This window comes from Cherax quadricarinatus, chromosome 19 (assembly GCF_038502225.1).
Source record: "Cherax quadricarinatus isolate ZL_2023a chromosome 19, ASM3850222v1, whole genome shotgun sequence".
In the NCBI taxonomy this organism is placed as follows: Eukaryota; Metazoa; Arthropoda; class Malacostraca; order Decapoda; family Parastacidae; genus Cherax; species Cherax quadricarinatus.
The window spans coordinates 27,374,474-27,397,146 of NC_091310.1; the positions used below are offsets into that span (position 1 = coordinate 27,374,474).

The following is a 22,673-nucleotide window of genomic DNA, read 5'->3' on the forward strand; positions in this document are numbered from 1 at the left end:
TATTTTCATATAGTCGGACTTGAGTCCTGGAAATGGGAAGTACAATGCCTGCACTTTAAAGGAGGGGTTTGGGATATTGGCAGTTTGGAGGGATATGTTGTGTATCTTTATATGTTTATGCTTCTAGACTGTTGTATTCTGAGCACCTCTGCAAAAACAGTGATAATGTGCGAGTGTGGTGAAAGTGTTGAATGATGATGAAAGTATTTTCTTTTTGGGGATTTTCTTTCTTTTTTGGGTCACCCTGCCTCGGTGGGAGACGGCCGACTTGTTGAAAAAAAAAAAAAAAAAAAAAAAATACATATATATATATATATATATATATATATATATATATATATATATATATATATATATATATATATATATATATATATATATATATATATATATATATATATATATATATATATATATATATATACACACACACATACATTTTTTTTAACAGGTCGGCCGTCTCCCACCAAGGCAGGGTGACCCAAAAAGAAAGAAAATCCCCAAAAAGAAAATACTTTTATCATCATTCAACACTTTCACCTCACTTACACATAATCACTGTTTTTGCAGAGGTGCTCAGAACACAACAGTTTAGAAGCATATACGTATAAAGAGACACAACATATCCCTCCAAACTGCTAATATCCTGAAACCCCTCCTTTAGAGTGCAGGCACTGTACCTCCCATTTCCAGGACTCAAGTCCGGCTATATAAAAATAACCAGTTTCACTGAATCCCTTCACTAAATATTACCCTGCTCACACTCCAACAGATTGTCAGGTCCCAAATACCATTAGTCTCCATTCACTCCTATCGAACACGCTCATGCACGCCTGCTGGAAGTCCAAGCCCCTTACCCACAAAACTTCCCTTACTCCTTCCTTCCAACCTTTTCGAGGATGATCCATTCTCTCTAAATGACCAAACCACCTCAACAACCCCCTCTTCAGCCCTCTGACTAATACTTTTATTAACTCCACACCTTCTCCTAATTTCCACACTCAGAATTTTCTGCATAATATTTACACCATACATTGCCCTTAGACAGGACATCTCCACTGCCTCCAACCGCTTCCTCGCTGCTGCATTCACAACCCAAGCTTCACACCCATATAAGAGAGTTGGTACTACTATACTTTCATACATTCCCTTCTTTGCCTCCACAGATAACTTTTTTTTGTCTCCACATATACCTCAATGCACCACTCACCTTTTTTCCCTCATCAATTCTATGATTAACCTCATCCCTCATAAATCCATCCGCTGACACGTCAACTTCCAAATATCTGAAAACATTCACTTCTTTCATACTCCTCCTTCCCAATTTGATATCCAATTTTTCTTTATCTAAATAATTTGATACCCTCATCACCTTACTCTTTTCTATGTTCACTTTCAACTTTCTACCTTTACACACACTCCCAAACTCATCCACTAACCTTTGCAATTTTTCTTTAGAATCTCCCATAAGCACAGTATCATCGGCAAAAAGCAACTGTGTCAATTCCCATTTTGTATTTGATTCCCCATAATTTAATCCCACCCCTCTCCTGAACACCCTAGCATTTACTTCTTTTACAACCCCATCTATAAATATATTAAACAACCATGGTGACATTACACATCCCTGTGTAAGACCTACCTTTACTGGGAAGTAGTCTCCCTCTCTTCTACACACCCTAACCTGAGCCTCACTATCCTCATAAAAACTCTTTACAGCATTTAGTAACTTACCACCTATTCCATATACAGTGGACCCCCGCTTAATGATCACCTCCCAATGCGACCAATTATGTAAGTGTATTTATGTAAGTGCGTTTGTACGTGTATGTTTGGGGGTCTGAAATGGACTAAACTACTTCACAATATTCCTTATGGGAACAAATTCGGTCAGTACTGGCACCTGAACATACTTCTGGAATGAAAAAAATACTTATCGTTAACTGGGGGTCCACTGTACTTGCAACATCTTCCACATTGCTCCCCTATCCACTCTATCATATGCCTTTTCTAAATCCATAAATGCAATAAAAACTTCCCTACCTTTATCTAAATACTGTTCACATATATGCTTCAATGTAAACACTTGATCTACACATCCCCTACCCACTCTGAAACCTCCTTGCTCATCGGCAATCCTACATTCTGTCTTACCTCTAATTCTTTCAATTATAACTCTTCCGTACACTTTTCCTGGTATGCTCAGTAAACTTATTCCTCTATATTTTTACAATCTCTTTTGTCCCCCTTCCCTTTATATAAAGGGACTATACATGCTCTCCGCCAATCCCTAGGTACCTTCCCCTCTTTCATACATTTATTAAAGAAAAATACCAACCACTCCAACACTATATCCCCCCCTGCTTTTAACATTTCTATCATGATCCTGTCAGTTCCAGCTGCTTTACCCCCTTTCATTCTATGTAATGCCTCACACACCTCCCCCACACTTGCATCCTGTTCTTCTTCACTCCTAAAAGATGGTATATCTCCCTGGCCAGTGCATGAAATTACCACTTCCCTTTCTTCATCGACATTTAAAAGCTCCTCAAAATATTCTCACCATCTACCCAAAACCTCCATCTCCCCATCTACTAACTCCCCTACTCTGTTTTTAACTGACAAATCCATTTGTTCTCTAGGCTTTCTTAACTTGTTTAACTCACTCCAAAATTTTTTCTTATTTTCATTAAAATTTCTTGACAGTGCCTCTCCCACTCTATCATCTGCTCTCCTTTTGCACTCTCTCACCACTCTCTTTACCTTTCTTTTACTCTCCATATACTCTACTCTTTTTATAATGCTTCTGCTTTGTAAAAACCTCTCATAAGCTAACTTTTTCTCTTTTATCACACCCTTTACTTCATTATTCCACCAATCACTCCTCTTTCCTCCTGCACCCACCCTCCTATAACCACAAACTTCTGCCCCACATTCTAATACTGCATTTTTAAAATTATTCCCACCCTCTTCTACCCCCCCCCCCCACTCCTCATACTTGCACAGCCCACCTTTCTGCCAATAGTTGCTTACATCTCACCCGAACTTCCTCCTCCCTTAGTTTATACACTTTTACCTCCCTCTTGCTTGTTGTTGCCATTTTCCTCTTTTCCCATCTACCTCTTACTCTAACTGTAGCTACAACTAAATAATGATCCGATATATCAGTTGCCCCTCTATAAACATGTACATCCTGGAGCCTACCCATCAACCTTTTATCAACCAATACATAATCTAACAAACTACTTTCATTACGTGCTATATCATACCTTGCATATTTATTTATCCTCTTCTTCATAAAATATGTATTACTTATTACCAAACCTCTTTCTACACATAGCTCAATTAAAGGCTCCCCATTTTCATTTACCCCTGGCACCCCAAATTTACGTACTACTCCCTCCACAACATTTTTACCCACTTTAGCATTAAAATCCCCAACCACAAGTACTCTCACACTTGGTTCAAAACTCCCCATGCATTCACTCAACATTTCCCAAAATCTCTCTCTCCTCTACACTTCTCTCTTCTCCAGGTGCATATACGCTTACGATAACCCACTTTTCATATGCAACCTTTATTTTACTCCACAATCCTTGAATTAATACATTTATAGTCCCTCTTTTCCTGCCATAACTTATCCTTCAACATTATTGCTACTCCTGTAGCTCTAACTCTATTTGAAACCCCTGACCTAATCCCATTTATTCCTCTCCAGTGAAACTCTCCTACCCCCTTCAGCTTTGTTTCACTTAAAGCCAGGACATCCAGCTTCTTCTCATTCATAACATCCACAATCATCTCTTTCTTATCATTTGCACAACATCTACGCACATTCGGACTTCCCACTTTGACAATTTTCTTCTTATTCTTTTTAGTAATTATTACAGGAAAAGGGGTTACCAGCCCATTGTTCCCGGCATTTTAGTTGACTTTTACAACATGCATGGCTTACGGAAGAAAGATTCTTATTCCACTTCCCCATGGATATAAAAGGAAAAGTAATAATACTTACACTTAGGTCACACTACACATACATGTACAAGCATATATATACACACCCTGCTGGGTTTTCTTCTATTTTCTTACTAGTACTTGTTCTTGTTTATTTCCTCTTACCTCCATTGGGAAGTGGAACAGAATTCTTCCTCTGTAAGCCATACATGTTGTAGGAGGCGACTAAAATGCCAGGAGCGGGGGGGCTGGTGACCTCTTCTCCTGTATATATTACTAAATGTAAAAGGAGAAACTTTCATTTTTCCTTCTGGGCCACCCCGCCTCGGTGGGATACAGCCAGTTTGTTGAAAGCAAGAAAGATATATATATATATATATATAGTATATATATATATATATATAATATATATATATATATATATAATATATATATATATAATATATATATATATCTCTTCTTTCTTTCAACACACCGGCCGTATCCCACCGAGGCGGGGTGGCCCAAAAGGAAAAACGAAAGTTTCTCCTTTTACATTTAGTAATATATACAGGAGAAGAGGTTACTAGCCCCTTGCTCCCGGCATTTTAGTCGCCTCTTACAACACGCATGGCTTACGGAGGAAGAATTCTGTTCCACTTCCCCATGGAGATAAGAGGAAATAAACAAGAATAAGAACTAGAAAGAAAATAGAAGAAAACCCAGAAGGGTGTGTATATATGTGCTTGTACATGTATGTGTAGTGTGACCTAAGTGTAAGTAGAAGTAGCAAGACGTACCTGAAATCTTGCATGTTCATGAGACAGAAAAAAGGACACCAGCAATCCTACCATCATGTAAAACAATTACAGGCTTTCGTTTTACACTCACTTGGCAGGACGGTAGTACCTCCCTTGGCGGTTGCTGTCTACCAACCTACTACCTAGATATATATATATATATATATTCTTCTTCTTTCAACACACCGGCCGTATCCCACCGAGGCGGGGTGGCCCAAAAGGAAAAACGAAAGTTTCTCCTTTTACATTTAGTAATATATACAGGAGAAGAGGTTACTAGCCCCTTGCTCCCGGCATTTTAGTCGCCTCTTACAACACGCATGGCTTACGGAGGAAGAATTCTGTTCCACTTCCCCATGGAGATAAGAGGAAATAAACAAGAATAAGAACTAGAAAGAAAATAGAAGAAAACCCAGAAGGGTGTGTATATATGTGCTTGTACATGTATGTGTAGTGTGACCTAAGTGTAAGTAGAAGTAGCAAGACGTACCTGAAATCTTGCATGTTCATGAGACAGAAAAAAGGACACCAGCAATCCTACCATCATGTAAAACAATTACAGGCTTTCGTTTTACACTCACTTGGCAGGACGGTAGTACCTCCCTGGGCGGTTGCTGTCTACCAACCTACTACCTACAATATATATATATATATATTATATATATATATATATATATATATATATTATTATTATTATTTTTTTTTTATTATCACACTGGCCGATTCCCACCAAGGCAGGGTGGCCCGAAAAAGAAAAACTTTCACCATCATTCACTCCATCACTGTCTTGCCAGAAGGGTGCTTTACACTACAGTTTTTAAACTGTAGTGTAAAGCACTATATATATATCTTACTTAATCTGTTCCAGAAGGTCATTCTAAATCTGAATAGTGCAACAACCAAAGTAATATTTCCGGTAAGAAATAGTGTAAATTCAATTAATCCATTTCACACACCCTAAAATATTAACAAAAAAATATATTTTTTAAAGAATAACTATAGTTTTGCATACAGAAAACAAAGAGAAATATATATAAAGCACTAAAGAAATGGATAAATGAACATTTAACATCACTTTTATCTTTAATGAAGATTTTTGTTGGCATATGGAGGGAGGAGAGTTTAATGTTTGGAGACAGGACAAAATACTTAAATATGATGCTAATATCAACTCTATGGCTTATTTATCTATCACAATTCATCTAATATGACATAATAAACAATATTAATAACATAGAAACATGATATATATACTCTAGAATGAATAAAATATGTCATTATGTATGTGATTAGTGGTGGTGGTGGGTTAATCAGGGCCACTGACAGCATAAGCCGTACAGTGGTGTGCAGCCACCACCACTAAACACACTGAAACACCACTAGTTACACTGAAACAATGTATGTAATTTACAAATAAGAAATACAGTAGATCGTTATTTAACACGGTAGTTACGTTCCTGAAAACACCATGTTAGGTAAAACCGTGTTAGATGAACTGAAGAACTTATGAGAAAAATAGGGTTACGTTCCTGAGATCCCCCAAAAAGCCCAACAACTTTTTTTTAGGCCTCCACATCTTACAAAAATAAAAGTAAATATGTAATTGCAGTTCATTTTTGTGATGTATTATGTTGTTGTTAACTGTTGAAGACTACAAATGTAACAGAAACAATAGTATTTCTTACCTTAAATTGTGGGTGCTTGTGTTTGTGGATGATTGTGAAGAGAGTGGAGAGTTATGCTGTGGCCCTACTGGTCTGAGGTGGATGGTAGAGGTTCTGGTACTGAAGTTGGTGGTTGCACTAGAGTGTGTAACTTTGTCATTCAGTCAATCAAGTCATTCATTAAGTCAGTCAATTCATTCAGCAAGTCAGTCAAGTCATTTAGTAATCAATCAAGTTATTCAGTAAGTCAGTCAAGTCATTCAGTAAGTCAGTCAAATCATTCAGTAAGTCAATCAAGTCATTCAAATCATTCAGTAAGTCACTCAGGTCATTCAGTTAGTCAAATCATTCAGTAAGTCAGTCAAATCATTCAGTAAGTCAGTCAAGTCACTCAGTCATTCAGTAAGCAGTCAGTCAGTCACACAAACTTATGTTTACCTTTTTTTATGTGTACAAAGTAACACTTCATTATGGCCACAGGATGTCTTATCTATTGTCTTTGTTTCTTTCGTTATTTCTAAGACTTAAATTTTTACACCTTTTCTTGCCACTTTGAGCAACACTGGTATGCTTACTGGGTGTCATGATTGCTTGTTAGATACAAGATATAGCAATTAAAAGATCAAAACACAATTCACAATCACAAGCTTGTAGCAGAGAAATCGGACTGGACACGTATGAAGTACGAATGCTGGGATGGTGGGTTGGTGTTGGGGGGTGGCTGGGGATGGTGGGAGGTCTCCCCAGCTGAACCACAACAAGGCTGCTGCTTGAGGAAAAGGGAAGTTTTTTTTTACCTTCCCGCAAACTGAACCATGTTAAATTCATCATACGACTTGTTACATAAAATTGTGCCACAATTCTTCAATCGTGCTATACTCAAATTGTGCCAAATAAACTCGTGCTAAATAATGGTCTACTGTATTGTATAAAAACATAATAGAGAATGTAAGGAAATAAAGTGGTCATTGTGGAGAATATAAAGAAATAAACTGGTTAATGAGATGCTGGCAGAAGTTTAGGGTGGTGGAAGATACGCAGAGCGGCATATGTTGTCAGTGGCCCTATATACCTCCAACAAAATTGGAAGATTTAGTTTCGTGTCATCCTTTTTCTATTGCTTAATCGCTTAACTTACTTGTTACACTGTTAATGTTACACTTTATTGCTGGCTGGCACTATAGCCTTTATCAACTCCTGCTGCTTTAGTGCTGTACATATCATAGAATCACTGAAGAAGGCACATTCTCCCCTCTCTCTCAGCCCATTACCAAAGGGCTGGTACTAGGTGGCGAAATAAGCCCATGGTGGCTTATTTCACAGTCACAATCAATAAACAAGCACAAAAATTGTGAAATGTTTTGGTTGAATGCTCACTCAACCAGTGACAGAGCCAGACTGAAGCAGCATCCTGGCGGGTGGAAGCATCTGATACATGCGATTCCTGGGACTAGGTTCGAAATTCAAAGCAAAGTTTCGTACAAAAAAGTGTCTGAAATCTGAAAAGTCCAATATCCAGTGCATGTGAAATCCAGGGTTCCACTGTATACAGTGAACCCTCGGTTTTCGAGCTTAATCTGTTCCAGAAGGTTACTCTAAATCTGAAATGCTCGAAAACCGAATTAATATTTTCCATAAGAAATAATGTAAATCCAATTAATCCATTCCAGACATCCAAAAGTATTCACAAAAAATTCATTTTTAAAGATTAACTATAGTTTTACATACACAAAACAATGATAAATAAATATAAATAAATAGTATAAACATTACATACCTGTATTGAAGACTCTTGTTGGTGTATGGAAGACAGGGAGGAGAGAGGGAGGATTTATTGTTTGAAAGGGGAATCCCACTCGTGTTTCTCACTTTCTTTACCGAAGGAGTGGCATTTTGAACTTTCTTTGGCCCCCATGGCGGCTTATTTCACAGTCACAGTCAATAAACAAGCACCAAAATGAATGGATGAATGTGCACAGTATTCCTTACTCAACAAGAGACAGACAGACTGAGTGTGATACATGTGAGGAAGTGGCATCGCCGACAAGGTGGATGCATCTCAAATACTCAATTTCTGAGAGGATGCTTGAAATTCGGGATGAAATTTCACTGAAAAAAGTACTCTAAATCCAAATTACTCGATTTCTGGAACAATTGAAAATTGAGAGTCCACTGTATACATATCTTCCTCATATTTGAATTCAATAAGGTCCAAGGAACAAAACATCTTCAATAAAGGTGTTAACACATTTGTGTCAATTTCCCTCAAGTTGTCAGCAGTCATCTGCCTCCTCATTAAAAAAAATCTCTTACTAAATAATGTTTAATACCTGCTGAATTTTAAGCAATACATACTTATTAAAAAATGCTTCAAGTTGAAAAATGCATAAACATACTATATATGTTAATGTTGCAGTTTAAAAACTGTAGTGTAAAGCACCCTTCTGGCAAGACAGTGATGGAGTGAATGATGGTGAAAGTTTTTCTTTTTCAGGCTACCCTGCCTTGGTGGGAATCGGCCAGTGTGATAATAAAGAAAATAATAAAAATATATGAAGTCCAACCCAAAAAACATGATGGTGTCTGTAATTCTTTTTATTTAACAAATTTAGAAAATCCATTACAATCACCTTCAAAATAGTTCCCTTCTGAGTTGACATAGCTGCATATGATGCTGCCAATGTTCAAAGCAATTCCACAGATCATTTTCTGAAAGGCTGTTGAAGATCTCCGTCATTTTTGCTTTCACACCTTCTACCCACAAAAATTGGGTTCCTTTGCACACTGACTTGATCTTTCAGAAGAGGCAGAAGTCGCAGGGAGCCAGGTTTGGCAAATAGGGTAGGTGCTCAAGCACAGTGATATTTTATTAGCTAAATATTGCTTCACAGATAAAGCTATGTGGGCTGGCATGTTGTCTTGATGCAAAATCCATCTGTTTCTCCACAATTCTGGTCATTTCCTTCTCATGCATTTGTGCAATTTTGTTAGAATGCACTGAACACTTTTCCCTGTCCAAATGAACTTTCTCAGCTACTGCTCGAATACCTAACCTTCTGTCTTTTTGAATCACATCTTGCACTTTTTTCAATGTTGTCACTTGTAACTGGTGTGAGTGGGTGGCCTGGGCGATCATCATCTTTGATGATGATCACCCTTCTGAAAATCATTTGTGCCATTTGAAAACATGTGCACTAGACGTGCACTCTTCACCATAAGCCTCGGTTAATAATTGAAAAATTTCCATTGTGGATTTCCTCAGTTTCACAGGAAACTTGATGCTAACTAGCTGTTCACCTTTGCACTCCAACATTTTCTGACTGAGGGTAAGAAAACATCTATATCTAAACATGCATCCAATCGTACTGTGTGAAGCAATAGAGTTGAGCCTTGTCTCACTGTAACAGGTTAGAACATGCTCTACAATCATCTATTTGTCTCTCCCCTCCCATTCCTGGTTCCCCGAGCTATAGGGTTAGTCTCATTTTTTGTTGGACCTTATGTACTAGTGTACAGTACGTATATTTATTTACTATAAATGCTATAAGGATCATTAATAAACAAATATCAATTCAACAAATTAAGAATAAACATTAAAAACAGAGCAATGAGTAAAAGAAAAGCAGTAGTATGATGCAATGAACAGCATGCTGTGAGGAGCTTAAGAGGCAGGTGGTCTTATACTCACAATGTCTGTGTCATTCTGTGTGCCGTGGCCAGTAGTACATACACACATTAGTACATACCCTAATCACTTAAAAGCTGTTAAATTATTTATTCAGAACAAATAATATTGCCAAGTGTTATATAATATGATTACTTAAGAATTATTAGAGTTTATGGTAGTGGTTAATTTGTTATATGCTTAAATACAAAAAAAAAAAAAAAAGATAAGAATGATGAACACACATCTGCATCTGTGCCTGAATGCATTTACATGACTTAAAAATATGATGTATAGGAGAAGCAGTATCATGCCATTAACTATTGATATTCAACCTCTATTACAGTAGAATTATTGCATTTTTTATATATGAGTACAGTGAGGAGGCTTGTGGAGGTGAGGAGAAAGAGAGATGAGACTTACCGGCCACCCAGGCAGGCCTAGGTCACCAATAGACCCAGGAGGCCCAGGCTTGCCCCGACGACCTCTCTTGCCTCGCTTGCCTCGCTCACCCTTAGCACCCTGCAACACGGCAGTGGCAGTCAGTCACAACACCTCCTGTGACTTTCACACTGGGCAAAGTTCCGAATGTTAGGAAAATCTAATATGCTGGATGCACAAACCTTCGCAACTGAGGCCCTTGCTATAATTTCTTGTCATAAATTTCACAGAAACTCACTTGTGCTCAGTCCATAAAGTTTTTTATGAAATGCAAGAAATATCCTGCACATTTTAGTCACTGGTATGAAGGAAAATCCTACAAGACGTGATTATCAGTACTCAGCAGATCTCCATAGATGATGGCAAGTGATACACTGCCTCAGCCACTGCAAGACTGGAATTTATCCCACAAAGTTCCACCCAACTTCCACAGCTGAGATTTATTGTAGAAGCCCTTAACAAATGTTCTACAGTAACTCTAACTTGATGCATATTTTCTTAAATATGAGATTAAAATAATGCATCAAATCTAATATATAAAGTATTTTCTTCAGGTCTACACTACAGCCATGGTATATTCAACCCAGGTGCACTGGAGCATCAACTGTTCTCATCTGCTCTTAATGCAATGTAACCACAGCATATACACCATATCTAACAAAGGCAAAGAACATTCACGAATAAGCTAAACAAAAAAATATACCATACACCATACAGATAGTCAAGTATAATATCCACAAAAAATCCATTATGCCCACAAAATAATACCTAGATCCTCCTAAGAGGTCCAATATACTCATAACAGATCCAGTGAACAACAGATGAATAGCAATAAGATACCTGTCTCCAAAACAATCATAAAAAAACCTGCATACTCAAAATTTCTACAAAATACAACAGACCTTCTGCAATCAAACTATGTCTACCATAATCACTATATTCACTGGCATCATAATAGATTAAAAATATATGATAAATTCAGCATACAAAAACCTACACTAATCTATCCTATTCACAAGCCTCAATGTACCCACAAAAGACACAACACTCCTTCAAAAGTTCAAACTTTTTATAATCCCAATATGCTCACAAAGTGCCAAGTGCCAATAAGCCTATAAAAGTCCCAACAACCTCACAAAATATTCAACATTCAAAAGACACAACACACTCACTAAACCTCCAATGTGCTCACAAAAGATCCAACATACTCACAGATGCTCCAAAGTACTCACAAGACTCCCAGAATGAGAAGGATCAATGTGTGATGGGCTTCCTTTGGCAACTGGCAAAAAACAGTGATTATCCTGCAAGTGTTAGGTGAAGGAAATGAAGGTTTTTCCTTAAACAACAGTTAATAATAAGCTATAAGGCAGCCATGATTCTGAACTAGGTTGCTGCTGTAGCAATGTAGCAGCTGGAACAAATTTATATTGCATGTACAAATGAGTTCAATATTTGCTTTAGTTCTCTCATAGTTTAGTGGCAGAACATTTGACTTTCAACCATTAAGACTCAAGACTGAATCCTGGGCAAGGCAAGACACATGGGCAAATCTCTTACATCTACTGCTCCAGATCACCTAGCAGTAAATAGATATATAGGAGTTAAGTGACTACCGTGGGTTGCATCCTGGGAAAGAAGATGGAAGAACCCCAAAGGAAATAAGCCACATTGCTTGGCTTTCATGTGTTACTAACTTTTACAGGTTATCAGTCAGAAAAAATCATATTTTTTACTGATGTAATAGCATAACAGATTAAAATGAACCTCCTACTTATGTCAAATGCATTTACTAAAAGTTGGAATATTTTCCTATGGTGACTGAAAATCTGTCTTTGCTTGTGCAGTAATTTAACTAATAGTACTATTATTTATGATGTGTGTGTGGACATGTCTTGACCAAATAGTAAAAACAAGATAGGCAGACATACTTGATTTTGAGTGACCACCAGTATTTACAAGCTTCAAGATAAAGTGTCAGTCTAATAACTGATGATAGCGCTACTCAGTGTTTAATATACAGTGTTACTTGTCGAACTCATGAACCTGATTATAGTACTGCCAAAATATTTTCTGGTAGATGATTTGCTAATTTCGTATACAAAATTAAGTTGATTTGAAAATACAATAATAAAAATGACATCTTTCTTTCTTTCTTTCAACACACTGGCCATATCCCAAATAGGCAGGGTGGCCCAAAAGGAAAAACGAAAGTTTCTCCTTTTACATTTAGTAATATATACAGGAGAAGAGGTTACTAGCCCCTTGCTCCCGGCATTTTAGTCGCCTCTTACAATACGCATGGCTTACTGAGGAAGAATTCTATTCCACTTCCCCATGGAGAAAAAATGATATTATCAGTACTTATTGCCACTGTTGCGAATAATGCAACTCTAACTTCATTAATAATTATGGTTTCAATGAATATAAAATAATAAGATTTAATATTTTTAACACATCAGCCATTTTCAACTAGGGTACTTTGACCCCAAGAAAAACAAAACTATTTGTTTTAATTCAATATATAAAAGGGGGTTATAAACCCTTCATACCAGAATTTTAGTCACTTTCTATGACACTGATGTTCATATATTACAAACAGAATATAGAATAGGTGACAGGTGTGCACAGCAGATCAGTGAAGAAGGTGCTTGCCAGATAAATAATTAACTGTACTTGACAAACATTGATCATACAATATAAATTTGTCCCATTTACCAGTGACTGGTCAGCAGAGCAAGAGTTTCATAGCAATATGTTTGTACCACAAATTAATTGTCTTTTGTTACAAATTTTGAGTAGCAGCCTTTTATGTGATTTTGGAGAATGATATGGGATGAAAAGAGTTACAAGAATTTGAAGGCAAGACCAAGTCAGTCATAATAGTGAAGATGATTGTTTTAAAGAAACTGAATCATATTTACAATTTCCTGTAAAATTACTAGGCATAATTTTCATAATGTATATAGATGCTAGATATTAATGTTCACTAGATATTAACAATTAATTAAATAAACTCATTTATGGCACTTAAGAAAATTTCCCATCAAACAACATTAATTTTGTGGTACATGAGGCATTGAAGATAATTATAAGCTCTCTTGAGTGCAAAAAACTCTTTAATCTTGAAATTTTGACAATGAACATTTTGAAAGCATTTCCAGGGGTAACAGAGGAAGGCGATACACTGACCTTGACAACAGTTATGTTGGTGCCATCTGGCTGAATCACTGTGGTGATGGGTCCAGGTGGACCAGCAGGGCCAGGATCTCCCTTAATGCCTGCTGGACCCACTGGACCAACAGCTCCAGGAGGTCCAACTTCACCTGGTCTTCCAGCCTCACCCTAGTACAGCATATGAATAAGAAAATGAATGTCATACATCATACCTCTATCCTTCATTTTGTAAATAATTATATTGCAGTAATTTACTGCCCCATACATTTTTTAAATTTCCTTTTTAGGTTAATTTTACATTCCAGTTTACCAGGGCTAGTCCAAAACCAGACCTAGGAAGTAATGAATCATTAAACATTTATTAACACATGTATATATTATGAAACAGTCAGAAATCTTATGTAAAACAAAAGGATGGTTTGTTACCTTGAGTCCAGGAGGGCCAGGCTCTCCTGGCAGGCCTGGGGACCCCACCTCTCCTTGTTTCCCAGGGATCCCTGGAAGACCTGTTATCCCTGAGGGGCCTTGAGGTCCTGAGATTCCTTGAGGTCCTGGGGGACCTGGGGGTCCTGGGGGTCCCAGCAGACCAGACCCAGCTTCTGTAACCAGTCATATATATGGTTAGAAAGGTCAACTAATTCACTATGTATTGGGATTAAGACCTGTTATAGCTAATGAATAGTCTTGAGGAAGCTATGGTTGGTGTGTACTGTGGCAGATGTAATTCCAATGCAACAATAATAATAATAATAATAATTACGTGCACTGATGAACTCATTGGTTTATAAGATACAGAGGCAAATACTCTTGTGATAAAAAATATATACATTATTTTGTAATTTATGTAATGTTTAAAATAACACATTTTAGTGTATATATACGTGTACAGTGGAACCCCAAGTTTCGGCCGCCCTGAGTATCGTCTAAATTTTGTCCCGAGTTTTGGCTGCTGCCCCGTGTTTCGGCCAGCGTACCAGACCTGTTTGCCTGCCTGTGCCTCCCCACACAGGCATCATGAGCCAGTCTAACTTTGTTTATCCTTGAGTGAACATTACCCTGCATGCTCATCCAAACATTTCACAATAAATTCATTGTGATTAGTGCTTGTTTATTGATTGTGACTGTGAAATAAGCCACCATGGGCCCAAAGAAACTTCATAGAGGCAGTGAAGCAGTATTGGAGGCAGTGGTTGAGGCAGTGGTTGAGGCAGTGGTTAAGGCAGTTGAGGCAGTGGTTGAGGTAGTGGTGGAGGTAGTGATGAAGGCAGTGATGAAGGCAGTGATGGAGGCAGTGATGGAGGCAGTGATGGAGGCAGTGGTTGAGGCAGTGGTTGAGGCAGTGGTTGAGGCAGTGGTTGAGGCAGTGGTTGAGGCAGTGGTTGAGGCAGTGGTTGAGGCAGTGGTTGAGGCAGTGGTTGAGGCAGTGGTTGAGGCAGTGGTTGAGGCAGTGGTTGAGGCAGTGGTGGAGGCAGTGGTGGAGGCAGTGGTTGAGGCAGTGGTGGAGGCAGTGGTGGAGGCAGTGGTTGAGGCAGTGGTTGAGGCAGTGGTTGAGGCAGTGGTTGAGGCAGTGGTTGAGACAGTGGTTGAGGCAGTGGTGGAGGCAGTGGTTGAGGCAATAATACGTCCTCCCTCTCTCCTCCTCCCTATCTTCCGGATGCCAACAAGAGTCTTCAATAAAGGTACATAAATGTAATTTTAAATGTTTATTTATGTATTCAATTACTCATTTAGTACTATATGTATGTTTTAAGTACTATATGTATATTAAACTATAGTTATTCTTCAAAAAATGTATTTTTTTAGTGAATATTTTTGCAAGTCTGGAACAGATTAATTGTATTCACATTATTTCTTATGGGAAATATTGCTTTGACTTTCAGCCATTTCGAGTTTAGGCCTAGCTCCTGGAATAGATTATGGCCAAAACTCAGGGTTCCACTGTATTATGTAAATAATAAATATTATTAATAAACATCATTTAATAAAGAAGGAAATGAGTAATAATAAATTAGTTATATTAACAATATGATGCTCTTCTTTGTATTGTTTGTGGGAATGTTTTAATATCCTCTATTCCTATAGCTCTCTCTCTCTCTCTCTCTCTCTCTTTACAGCCCCATCTGTGTTAAACAACCATTTTGATATCACACATCCCTAAGGCCTATATTCTTTTAATAAGAGGGAAGCATTAAACCCAAAAGGATCATGGAGCACCTGGGTGACAGAGAAATCAGGTTTTAATTGCCAAGTTGGGGGTGGTATTGCAATCTATTACTCTAACCAATTATCTTGTATTAGCACCACTTGCTTTAGTGATGAATATGGGGAATACATTTTTGCTAATTTTACTGTAAAAAACCTTAAGACACCTATAACAATCAGTGCCATTTACCGGATACCTCACACAAACATCCCAAATTTCAGTGAGAAATTAAAGTCACTAATAACAAACAGATAAATGAATAAGCACCACCTTCTCTTAGCTGGAGACTTCAACATCAACCTTGGCTTACTAGATGATCAGCCTGTAACTGATTTCATCAACAATATGAACAACACACTTCTCATACCAACAATAACTAAACCAACCAGGCTCACTGAGACAAGTGCAACCATAATAGACCACATATGGACCAATATACTAGCCCCCCTTAAATCAGGGATAATCACAGATAGCACTACAGACCACTACCCTACCTTCCTCCTGACAAACATTAGTAACCCACCACTTGAATACAACAAAGTCTCATTTAGACTCCATGACGAGGCCTCAATAAGGAAGTTCACAGCTGACCTAAAGATTGTTGACTGGCCTACAGAATTCTCCAAGGCCAATGGTATTGATGACTGGACAGACATTTTTCTTAACAAATTACTTAGACTATACAACAAACATTGTCCTATAAAAACGAAACAGATCACAAACAAACGGCTTGGTTGCCCATGGCTAACCAGCACCATTCTGAAATCCATTGACAAGATACACCAATATGAAAAGCAATATAGACAGGGCTTAATACACAAAGATATTCTTAAACACTATTCATCAGTTCTCACCAAAGTAATAAAGAAAGCCAAACAACTATACTACTCCAGTAGATTCACAGACACTAGAGGAGATATAAAAAAGACCTGGAAAACACTCTCAGATTCTAGGGACCCACAAACTGAAAAAAACCAAGAATATTGTCCTAACTAAACCTAATGAAACACCACTACATCCCACTGACACAGCTAACAAGACAAATGACTTCTTCTCAACCACAGGATCTAATATCGCCAACAAAATCCCACATACCAGTGCCCATGCCGGGGACTACCTAGATGGGAATTTCCCAAATTCCTTCTATCTTGCACCAACTGAGCCCTCGGAAGTCACCGAGATAATAAAATCACTTAAAAACAACTCAGGGAATCTGTCTAATGTCCCACCATTACTGTACAAGCGAGCGGCCCATATCCTTTCGCATGCTATTTCATTACTTTTTAACAAGTCACTAGAAACCAGCACCTTCCCGAAACTACTCAAGATGGCAAGGGTTACACCAATACATAAAGGTGGTGACCCTACAGACTTAAACAACTATAGGCCAATATCAAACTTACCATTGCTATCCAAAATCTCTGAGAAACTCGTGCACAGGAGACTATATTCATTTATAACAGCACAAAACATACTCAACCCCTGCCAATTTGGATTTAGGAAAAATAAAAGCACTAATGATGCAATCATAAAAATGCTAGATCTGCTTTACACAGCAATGGAAAATAAGGAATATCCACTAGGAATTTTTATTGACCTAAGAAAAGCTTTTGACACAGTAGACCACGACATCCTACTCCACAAACTTGACCATTACGGTATAAGAGGCCATGCGCTTGCTTATTTCAAATCTTACCTTACTAATAGGTATCAGTATGTTACCATTAAAGACACAGCATCAACAACACGGCCACTTGATACTGGAGTTCCGCAGGGAAGTGTCCTTGGTCCTCTGCTCTTCCTCATATACATCAATGATCTTCCAAACGTATCCCAACACCTGAAACCCATTCTCTTTGCTGACGACACGACTTATGTCATCTCTCACCCTAATCTTGCCACCCTCAACACCATTGTTAACGAGGAGCTGATCAAAATATCGACTTGGATGACAGCCAATAAACTTACGCTTAACACTGACAAAACCTACTATATTATGTTTGGTAGCAGAGCAGGAGATGCACAAATTAACATTAAGATCGACAACACTCTAATTACCAGACATAATGAGGGCAAATTCCTAGGCCTATACCTTGACAACAACCTGAATTTCAGCACCCATATCCAACACATAACCAAAAAAGTATCCAAAACAGTTGGGATCCTCTCCAAGATACGATACTACGTGCCGCAAAATGCCCTTCTCACACTATACCACTCACTTATTTTTCCATACCTCACCTATGCTATTTGTGCTTGGGGATCAACTGCAGCAACACACCTAAAGCCAATAATAACCCAACAAAAAGCTGCAGTAAGAATAATCACTAAATCCCATCCCTGGCAACACACCCCCCCACTCTTCATAGAACTAAATTTACTCCCTGTTCAGTACATCCACACTTACTACTGTGCAATCTACATCTACAGGACCTTAAACTCCAATATCAACCTTGACCTAAAACGCTTTCTTGATAGTTGTGACAGAACCCACAGGCATAACACCAGACACAAACATCTCTACGACATTCCCCGTGTCCGACTAAACCTTTACAAAAATTCAATGTATGTCAAAGGCCCTAAAATCTGGAACACCCTACCTGAGAACTCTAGAACTGCAGACACATTCATCACCTTCAAAACTACCATTAGAAAACATCTTATCTCCCTGATACACCCCATCAACTAACTACACGAATACCACCTGGTGGTTCACACTTTCACTCACCCATTTGACCATAAACAGAAATATTAATCTCAATCTTAAAATAATGAATCCTATGATACTCCAATACTGAAACTATGTACTGTGCCAAAACAAAAGCATTCACATTGCTAAACTCACAAACTAGTATTTAGTCACTTAGCCATAATACCAACTTACCTCATAATTTGTAATATTTTAAAATAAAGAATTAAACTAAGTCTGCCCGAAATGCCTAGCCATGCTAGGCGTTCTAGTGGTACACTCTGTAATCATTATTTAACTACATGTAAATCACACAACAACCAAATTCTGTAAATTCAACATTGTAATCTTTATAGAGAATAAACTTTGAATTGAATTGAATTGAATCCTGCTGACCCCTCTCCCCTCCCTCTCTCTCTCTCTTTTCCTACTTCTTCTAGAAAGGGGACCCCCTTAAGGGGCATGCCTAAATGCTGAAGGGCGTTTAATTCAAGGAACTTGAGTTCCACACTTCCTTAGATCAAACCTGATTACCTCTTATTTCCCAGGCACTGTATGACCCCAACGAGCTTAATCCTTTGTCGTGAATATTTTTATAATCCAAGAAACAGTCATATCAATTCCTTGGATCAAGAGTCCTTCACCATAATGAAGGCACCCCCTACTTTGAAGTGAACTATAAAAGTGTCAGAGGGTGAAGGCAGGTAAGTCAGTGCTGGAGCAGTAGGCATTATCTACTGTACCAAGTACGTACAGTATACTAATATGTAATACGATTGTTCATTAGCTACCTTTTTATTGCATTTATGATTGTAATTAACTGCATAAGATGTCCTACTTAATAGTCTGTGTCTAGATCTTAAGTAACACTGAAGCATTAGGATTAGTTTGCCCACAATGCATTGCATAATTAGTTGCTTTTTGTGCCACTTATTACACGTCAACTACATTATTTGTTCTGCATAAAGAAATAAAAATTGCATTGTATCGTAAGACATGCTGTTTATTGCATTTTATTGAGAAGACTTTTGTCTAGTATATAAGAGACCTCAGGCATATTGTTATATTATTATACAACACCGACAAATACACATATGTAAGTAGGCAACACATGCAACAGTTAGCTATCTTTATTTCTAAAGCATGTAGTCACCTGTTTTAAACTGCAGAAGTGTAAACATTTCAGAAATTAAGATTCCTAACCATCTACCTTATATAGGTGGATGAAACATCTCAATAAAATGCATTAAACTGCCTACTGTGTCTTATTAACATACCATACCATTCCTGCCAGTTTCTCTTTCTCATTCTGTACAGTCTCTTGATCCATTATATGCCTCTGTAATCTTTTGACTGCCGCCCACACTATGGGTACCTGGAGGGGAGTTCCAGGAGGGAGTTCCAGGGTCAAAGCTCCCACAGCTTCCTTTCTCATATACAGCCTTCATCAAACACACACACAATCATCACCAAATATTCTTACAATTGCCAAACATGTACAATCATCACCAAATGTATGTGCAATCACCAAATATACAATCATTAAACACATGCAGGGACACAGTCATTAAATACAGTGGACCCCGACCAATGGCGGTATTGGCTAACGCCAAAATCAGCTAACGGCACTTTTTGGCATCAAAATATTGGCTCGACCAACGCCAAAAAATTTGGCTAAGGACTTTCGTCCCGAACATGTCCGTGCACCTGAGCAGGCCCAGCCACTCCATGTATAGCCAGTGTGCCATTGTTTACAAGCCGTTGCGGTCGATTCCACACGTACATGCGATATATTTTGCATTATTCCATCGTTTTAAGTGCTTGTAACTGCTAAATAAGCCACCATGGGCCCCATAAATGCTTCTAGTGCCAACCCTGTGGTAAAAAGGGTGAGAAATACTATCAAAATACTATCGTACCATGGTCAGCTGCTGCTGCACCACCATCAGCTGCTGCTGTACCACCATCAGCTGCTGCTGTACCATGGTCAGCTGCTACTGCTGTTGTACCACCATCAGCTGCTGCTGTACCATGGTCACCTGCTGCTGCACCACCATCAGCTGCTGCTGTACCACCATCAGCTGCTGCTGTACCATGGTCAACTGCTACTGCTGTTGTACCACCATCAGCTGCTGCTGTACCACCATCAGCTGATGCCATACCACAGTCAGCTGCTGCTGTACCACGGTCAGCTGCTGCTGCTGTACTACCATCACCTGCTGCTGCACCACCGTCAGCTGTACTACTCGAAGATGTGGAGAGACTGTTGTTGGTGTGGCTTAACGAGAAACAATTACTGAGAAACAATTAACCCCAGAGGGTTAGCCACCCAGGATAACCCAAGAAAGTCAGTGCGTCATCGAGGACTGTCTAACTTACTTTCATTGGGGTCCTTAATCTTGTCCCCCAGGATGCGACCCACACTGGTCGACTAACACCCAGGTGAACAGGAAAAAATGCCTGGAGCTAGTGCTCATATTGGTGAATTTAAGGCCAGCAAAGGTTGGTTTGAGAGATTTAAGAATCATAGTGGCATACAGTGTGATAAGGCATGGCAAAGCTGAAAAATTCCAGCCCCAACAAGTGTTAATTTGTGAAAAACAGGCCTGTTCTGGAAGAAAATGCCAAACAGGACTTACATTACTCAGGAGGAAAAGGCTCTCCTAGGACACAAGCCTATGAAAGACAGGCTAACTCTTGTTTTGTTGTAATGCTAATGGGGATTAGCATTAGCAACAGTGTCTCATCACTCATCAATACTCTTCAATAAAGGTAAGTGTCATTTTAGTATTCATTTATGTATCTGTGCATGTCTCATTGTTTTCTGTGTAGGGAAATGTATATTTCATGTAAAAAAATATTTCTTTTTTAAACTTTTGGCTGTTTGGACCAGATTAATTGAATTTCCGTTATTTCTTAAGGGGAAAATTAATTCTGCTAATGACTAATTTGGCTAAAGGCTAGCTCTCTGGAATGGATTAAAGATGTTAGTTGAGGGTCCACTGTACAAATAGAAGCTCAATCACCAAACACACACACAAAGCTGATAATGGTCAAGAGAAAGCCTGTATCTTAGTACTGCTTCTGTACCTCAAATAAATGAGCTGTTCCTGTGCGCGCGTGTGTGTGGAAGGGGATAATGACTCTGTCCTGGTGAACCTGACTGCTTGTTGGTCATGACACTCAATTGTAAGCTTGTAAGCAACATGTATCTCTACCCCCTCAGTGCAGTTCCATATAAAAGTTTCGTTAAGCACACAAATGATGCTGGCGAAAGGCAGTACGCATATTAAACTATGATAGAAAAGTGCAATAAACTATCATAGGAGAGTACATGCTTTAAAAAAGAGCAAAATACTATTAGATGCAAGATTCATGGACTTACTGGGAGACATGAGCCATACTGGTACTGGAAGATGTGAGCCATACTGGTACTGGGAGACATGAGCCATACTGGTACTGGGAAATGTGAGCCATACTAATACCAGGAGATGTGTGCTATACTGATACTGAGACATGAACCATACTAGTACTTAATGTGAGATACGAACCTACCAGAATTAGGAGACACAAGCCATACTGGTACTGGGAGATATGAGCCATACCGGTTCTTACTGAGAGATGTGAGCAATACTGGAAACACAGGGAGACATAAACCATACTGGTGCTGGGAGTCATGAACCATACTGGTACTGGGAAATTAATATTATTATATTTACAGGGAAATGCTTAACCTGAGTGGGTCATACAGCACTGGGGAAATGGGAAGCAATCAAGTTTGATCTAAGGAAATGGAATTCGACTTAAATTCCTTGGATCAAGAGCCCCTCACCAGCATCAAGAAGCCTCCCTTGAGAGATGGTACTAGGAGACATGAGCTGAGAGATATGACCCACATTTGGACCATTTAGGATATGCAAACCACATCCATACAGGGATGAGCCATAATGACATTCTCTGGGAGACCTGATCCATTCTAGGACATACTGGGAGGATAGGAATTGTATTGGGATGTATCCTACTTGGGAAATGAGTCAGTCAATTGTGAACTTGCAAAAAAGACAAATCTTATCTGTACTGTATGATATAAAGCCACACTGGA

General features: G+C 38.6%; 1 protein-coding gene across 9 annotated transcripts in view; it reads right to left on the bottom strand.

The window, feature by feature from the left end:
* Positions 1 to 22,673, bottom strand: part of LOC128688281 (collagen alpha-1(XVIII) chain) — a 472,640-nt gene that overhangs the window by 82,594 nt on the left and 367,373 nt on the right. For 7 of the 9 annotated variants that reach the window (XM_070086587.1, XM_070086585.1, XM_070086589.1 and 4 more), the window contains 4 exons: positions 14,106 to 14,278; positions 13,695 to 13,847; positions 10,485 to 10,583; positions 10,086 to 10,100 (listed from right to left, as the gene is read on the bottom strand). In XM_070086587.1, the coding sequence (XP_069942688.1) occupies positions 10,086 to 10,100; positions 10,485 to 10,583; positions 13,695 to 13,847; positions 14,106 to 14,278 (440 nt within the window). The remainder of the gene's footprint in view (positions 1 to 10,085; positions 10,101 to 10,484; positions 10,584 to 13,694; positions 13,848 to 14,105; positions 14,279 to 22,673) is intronic. The other 2 variants (XM_070086584.1, XM_070086590.1) reach the window with 2 other exon arrangements.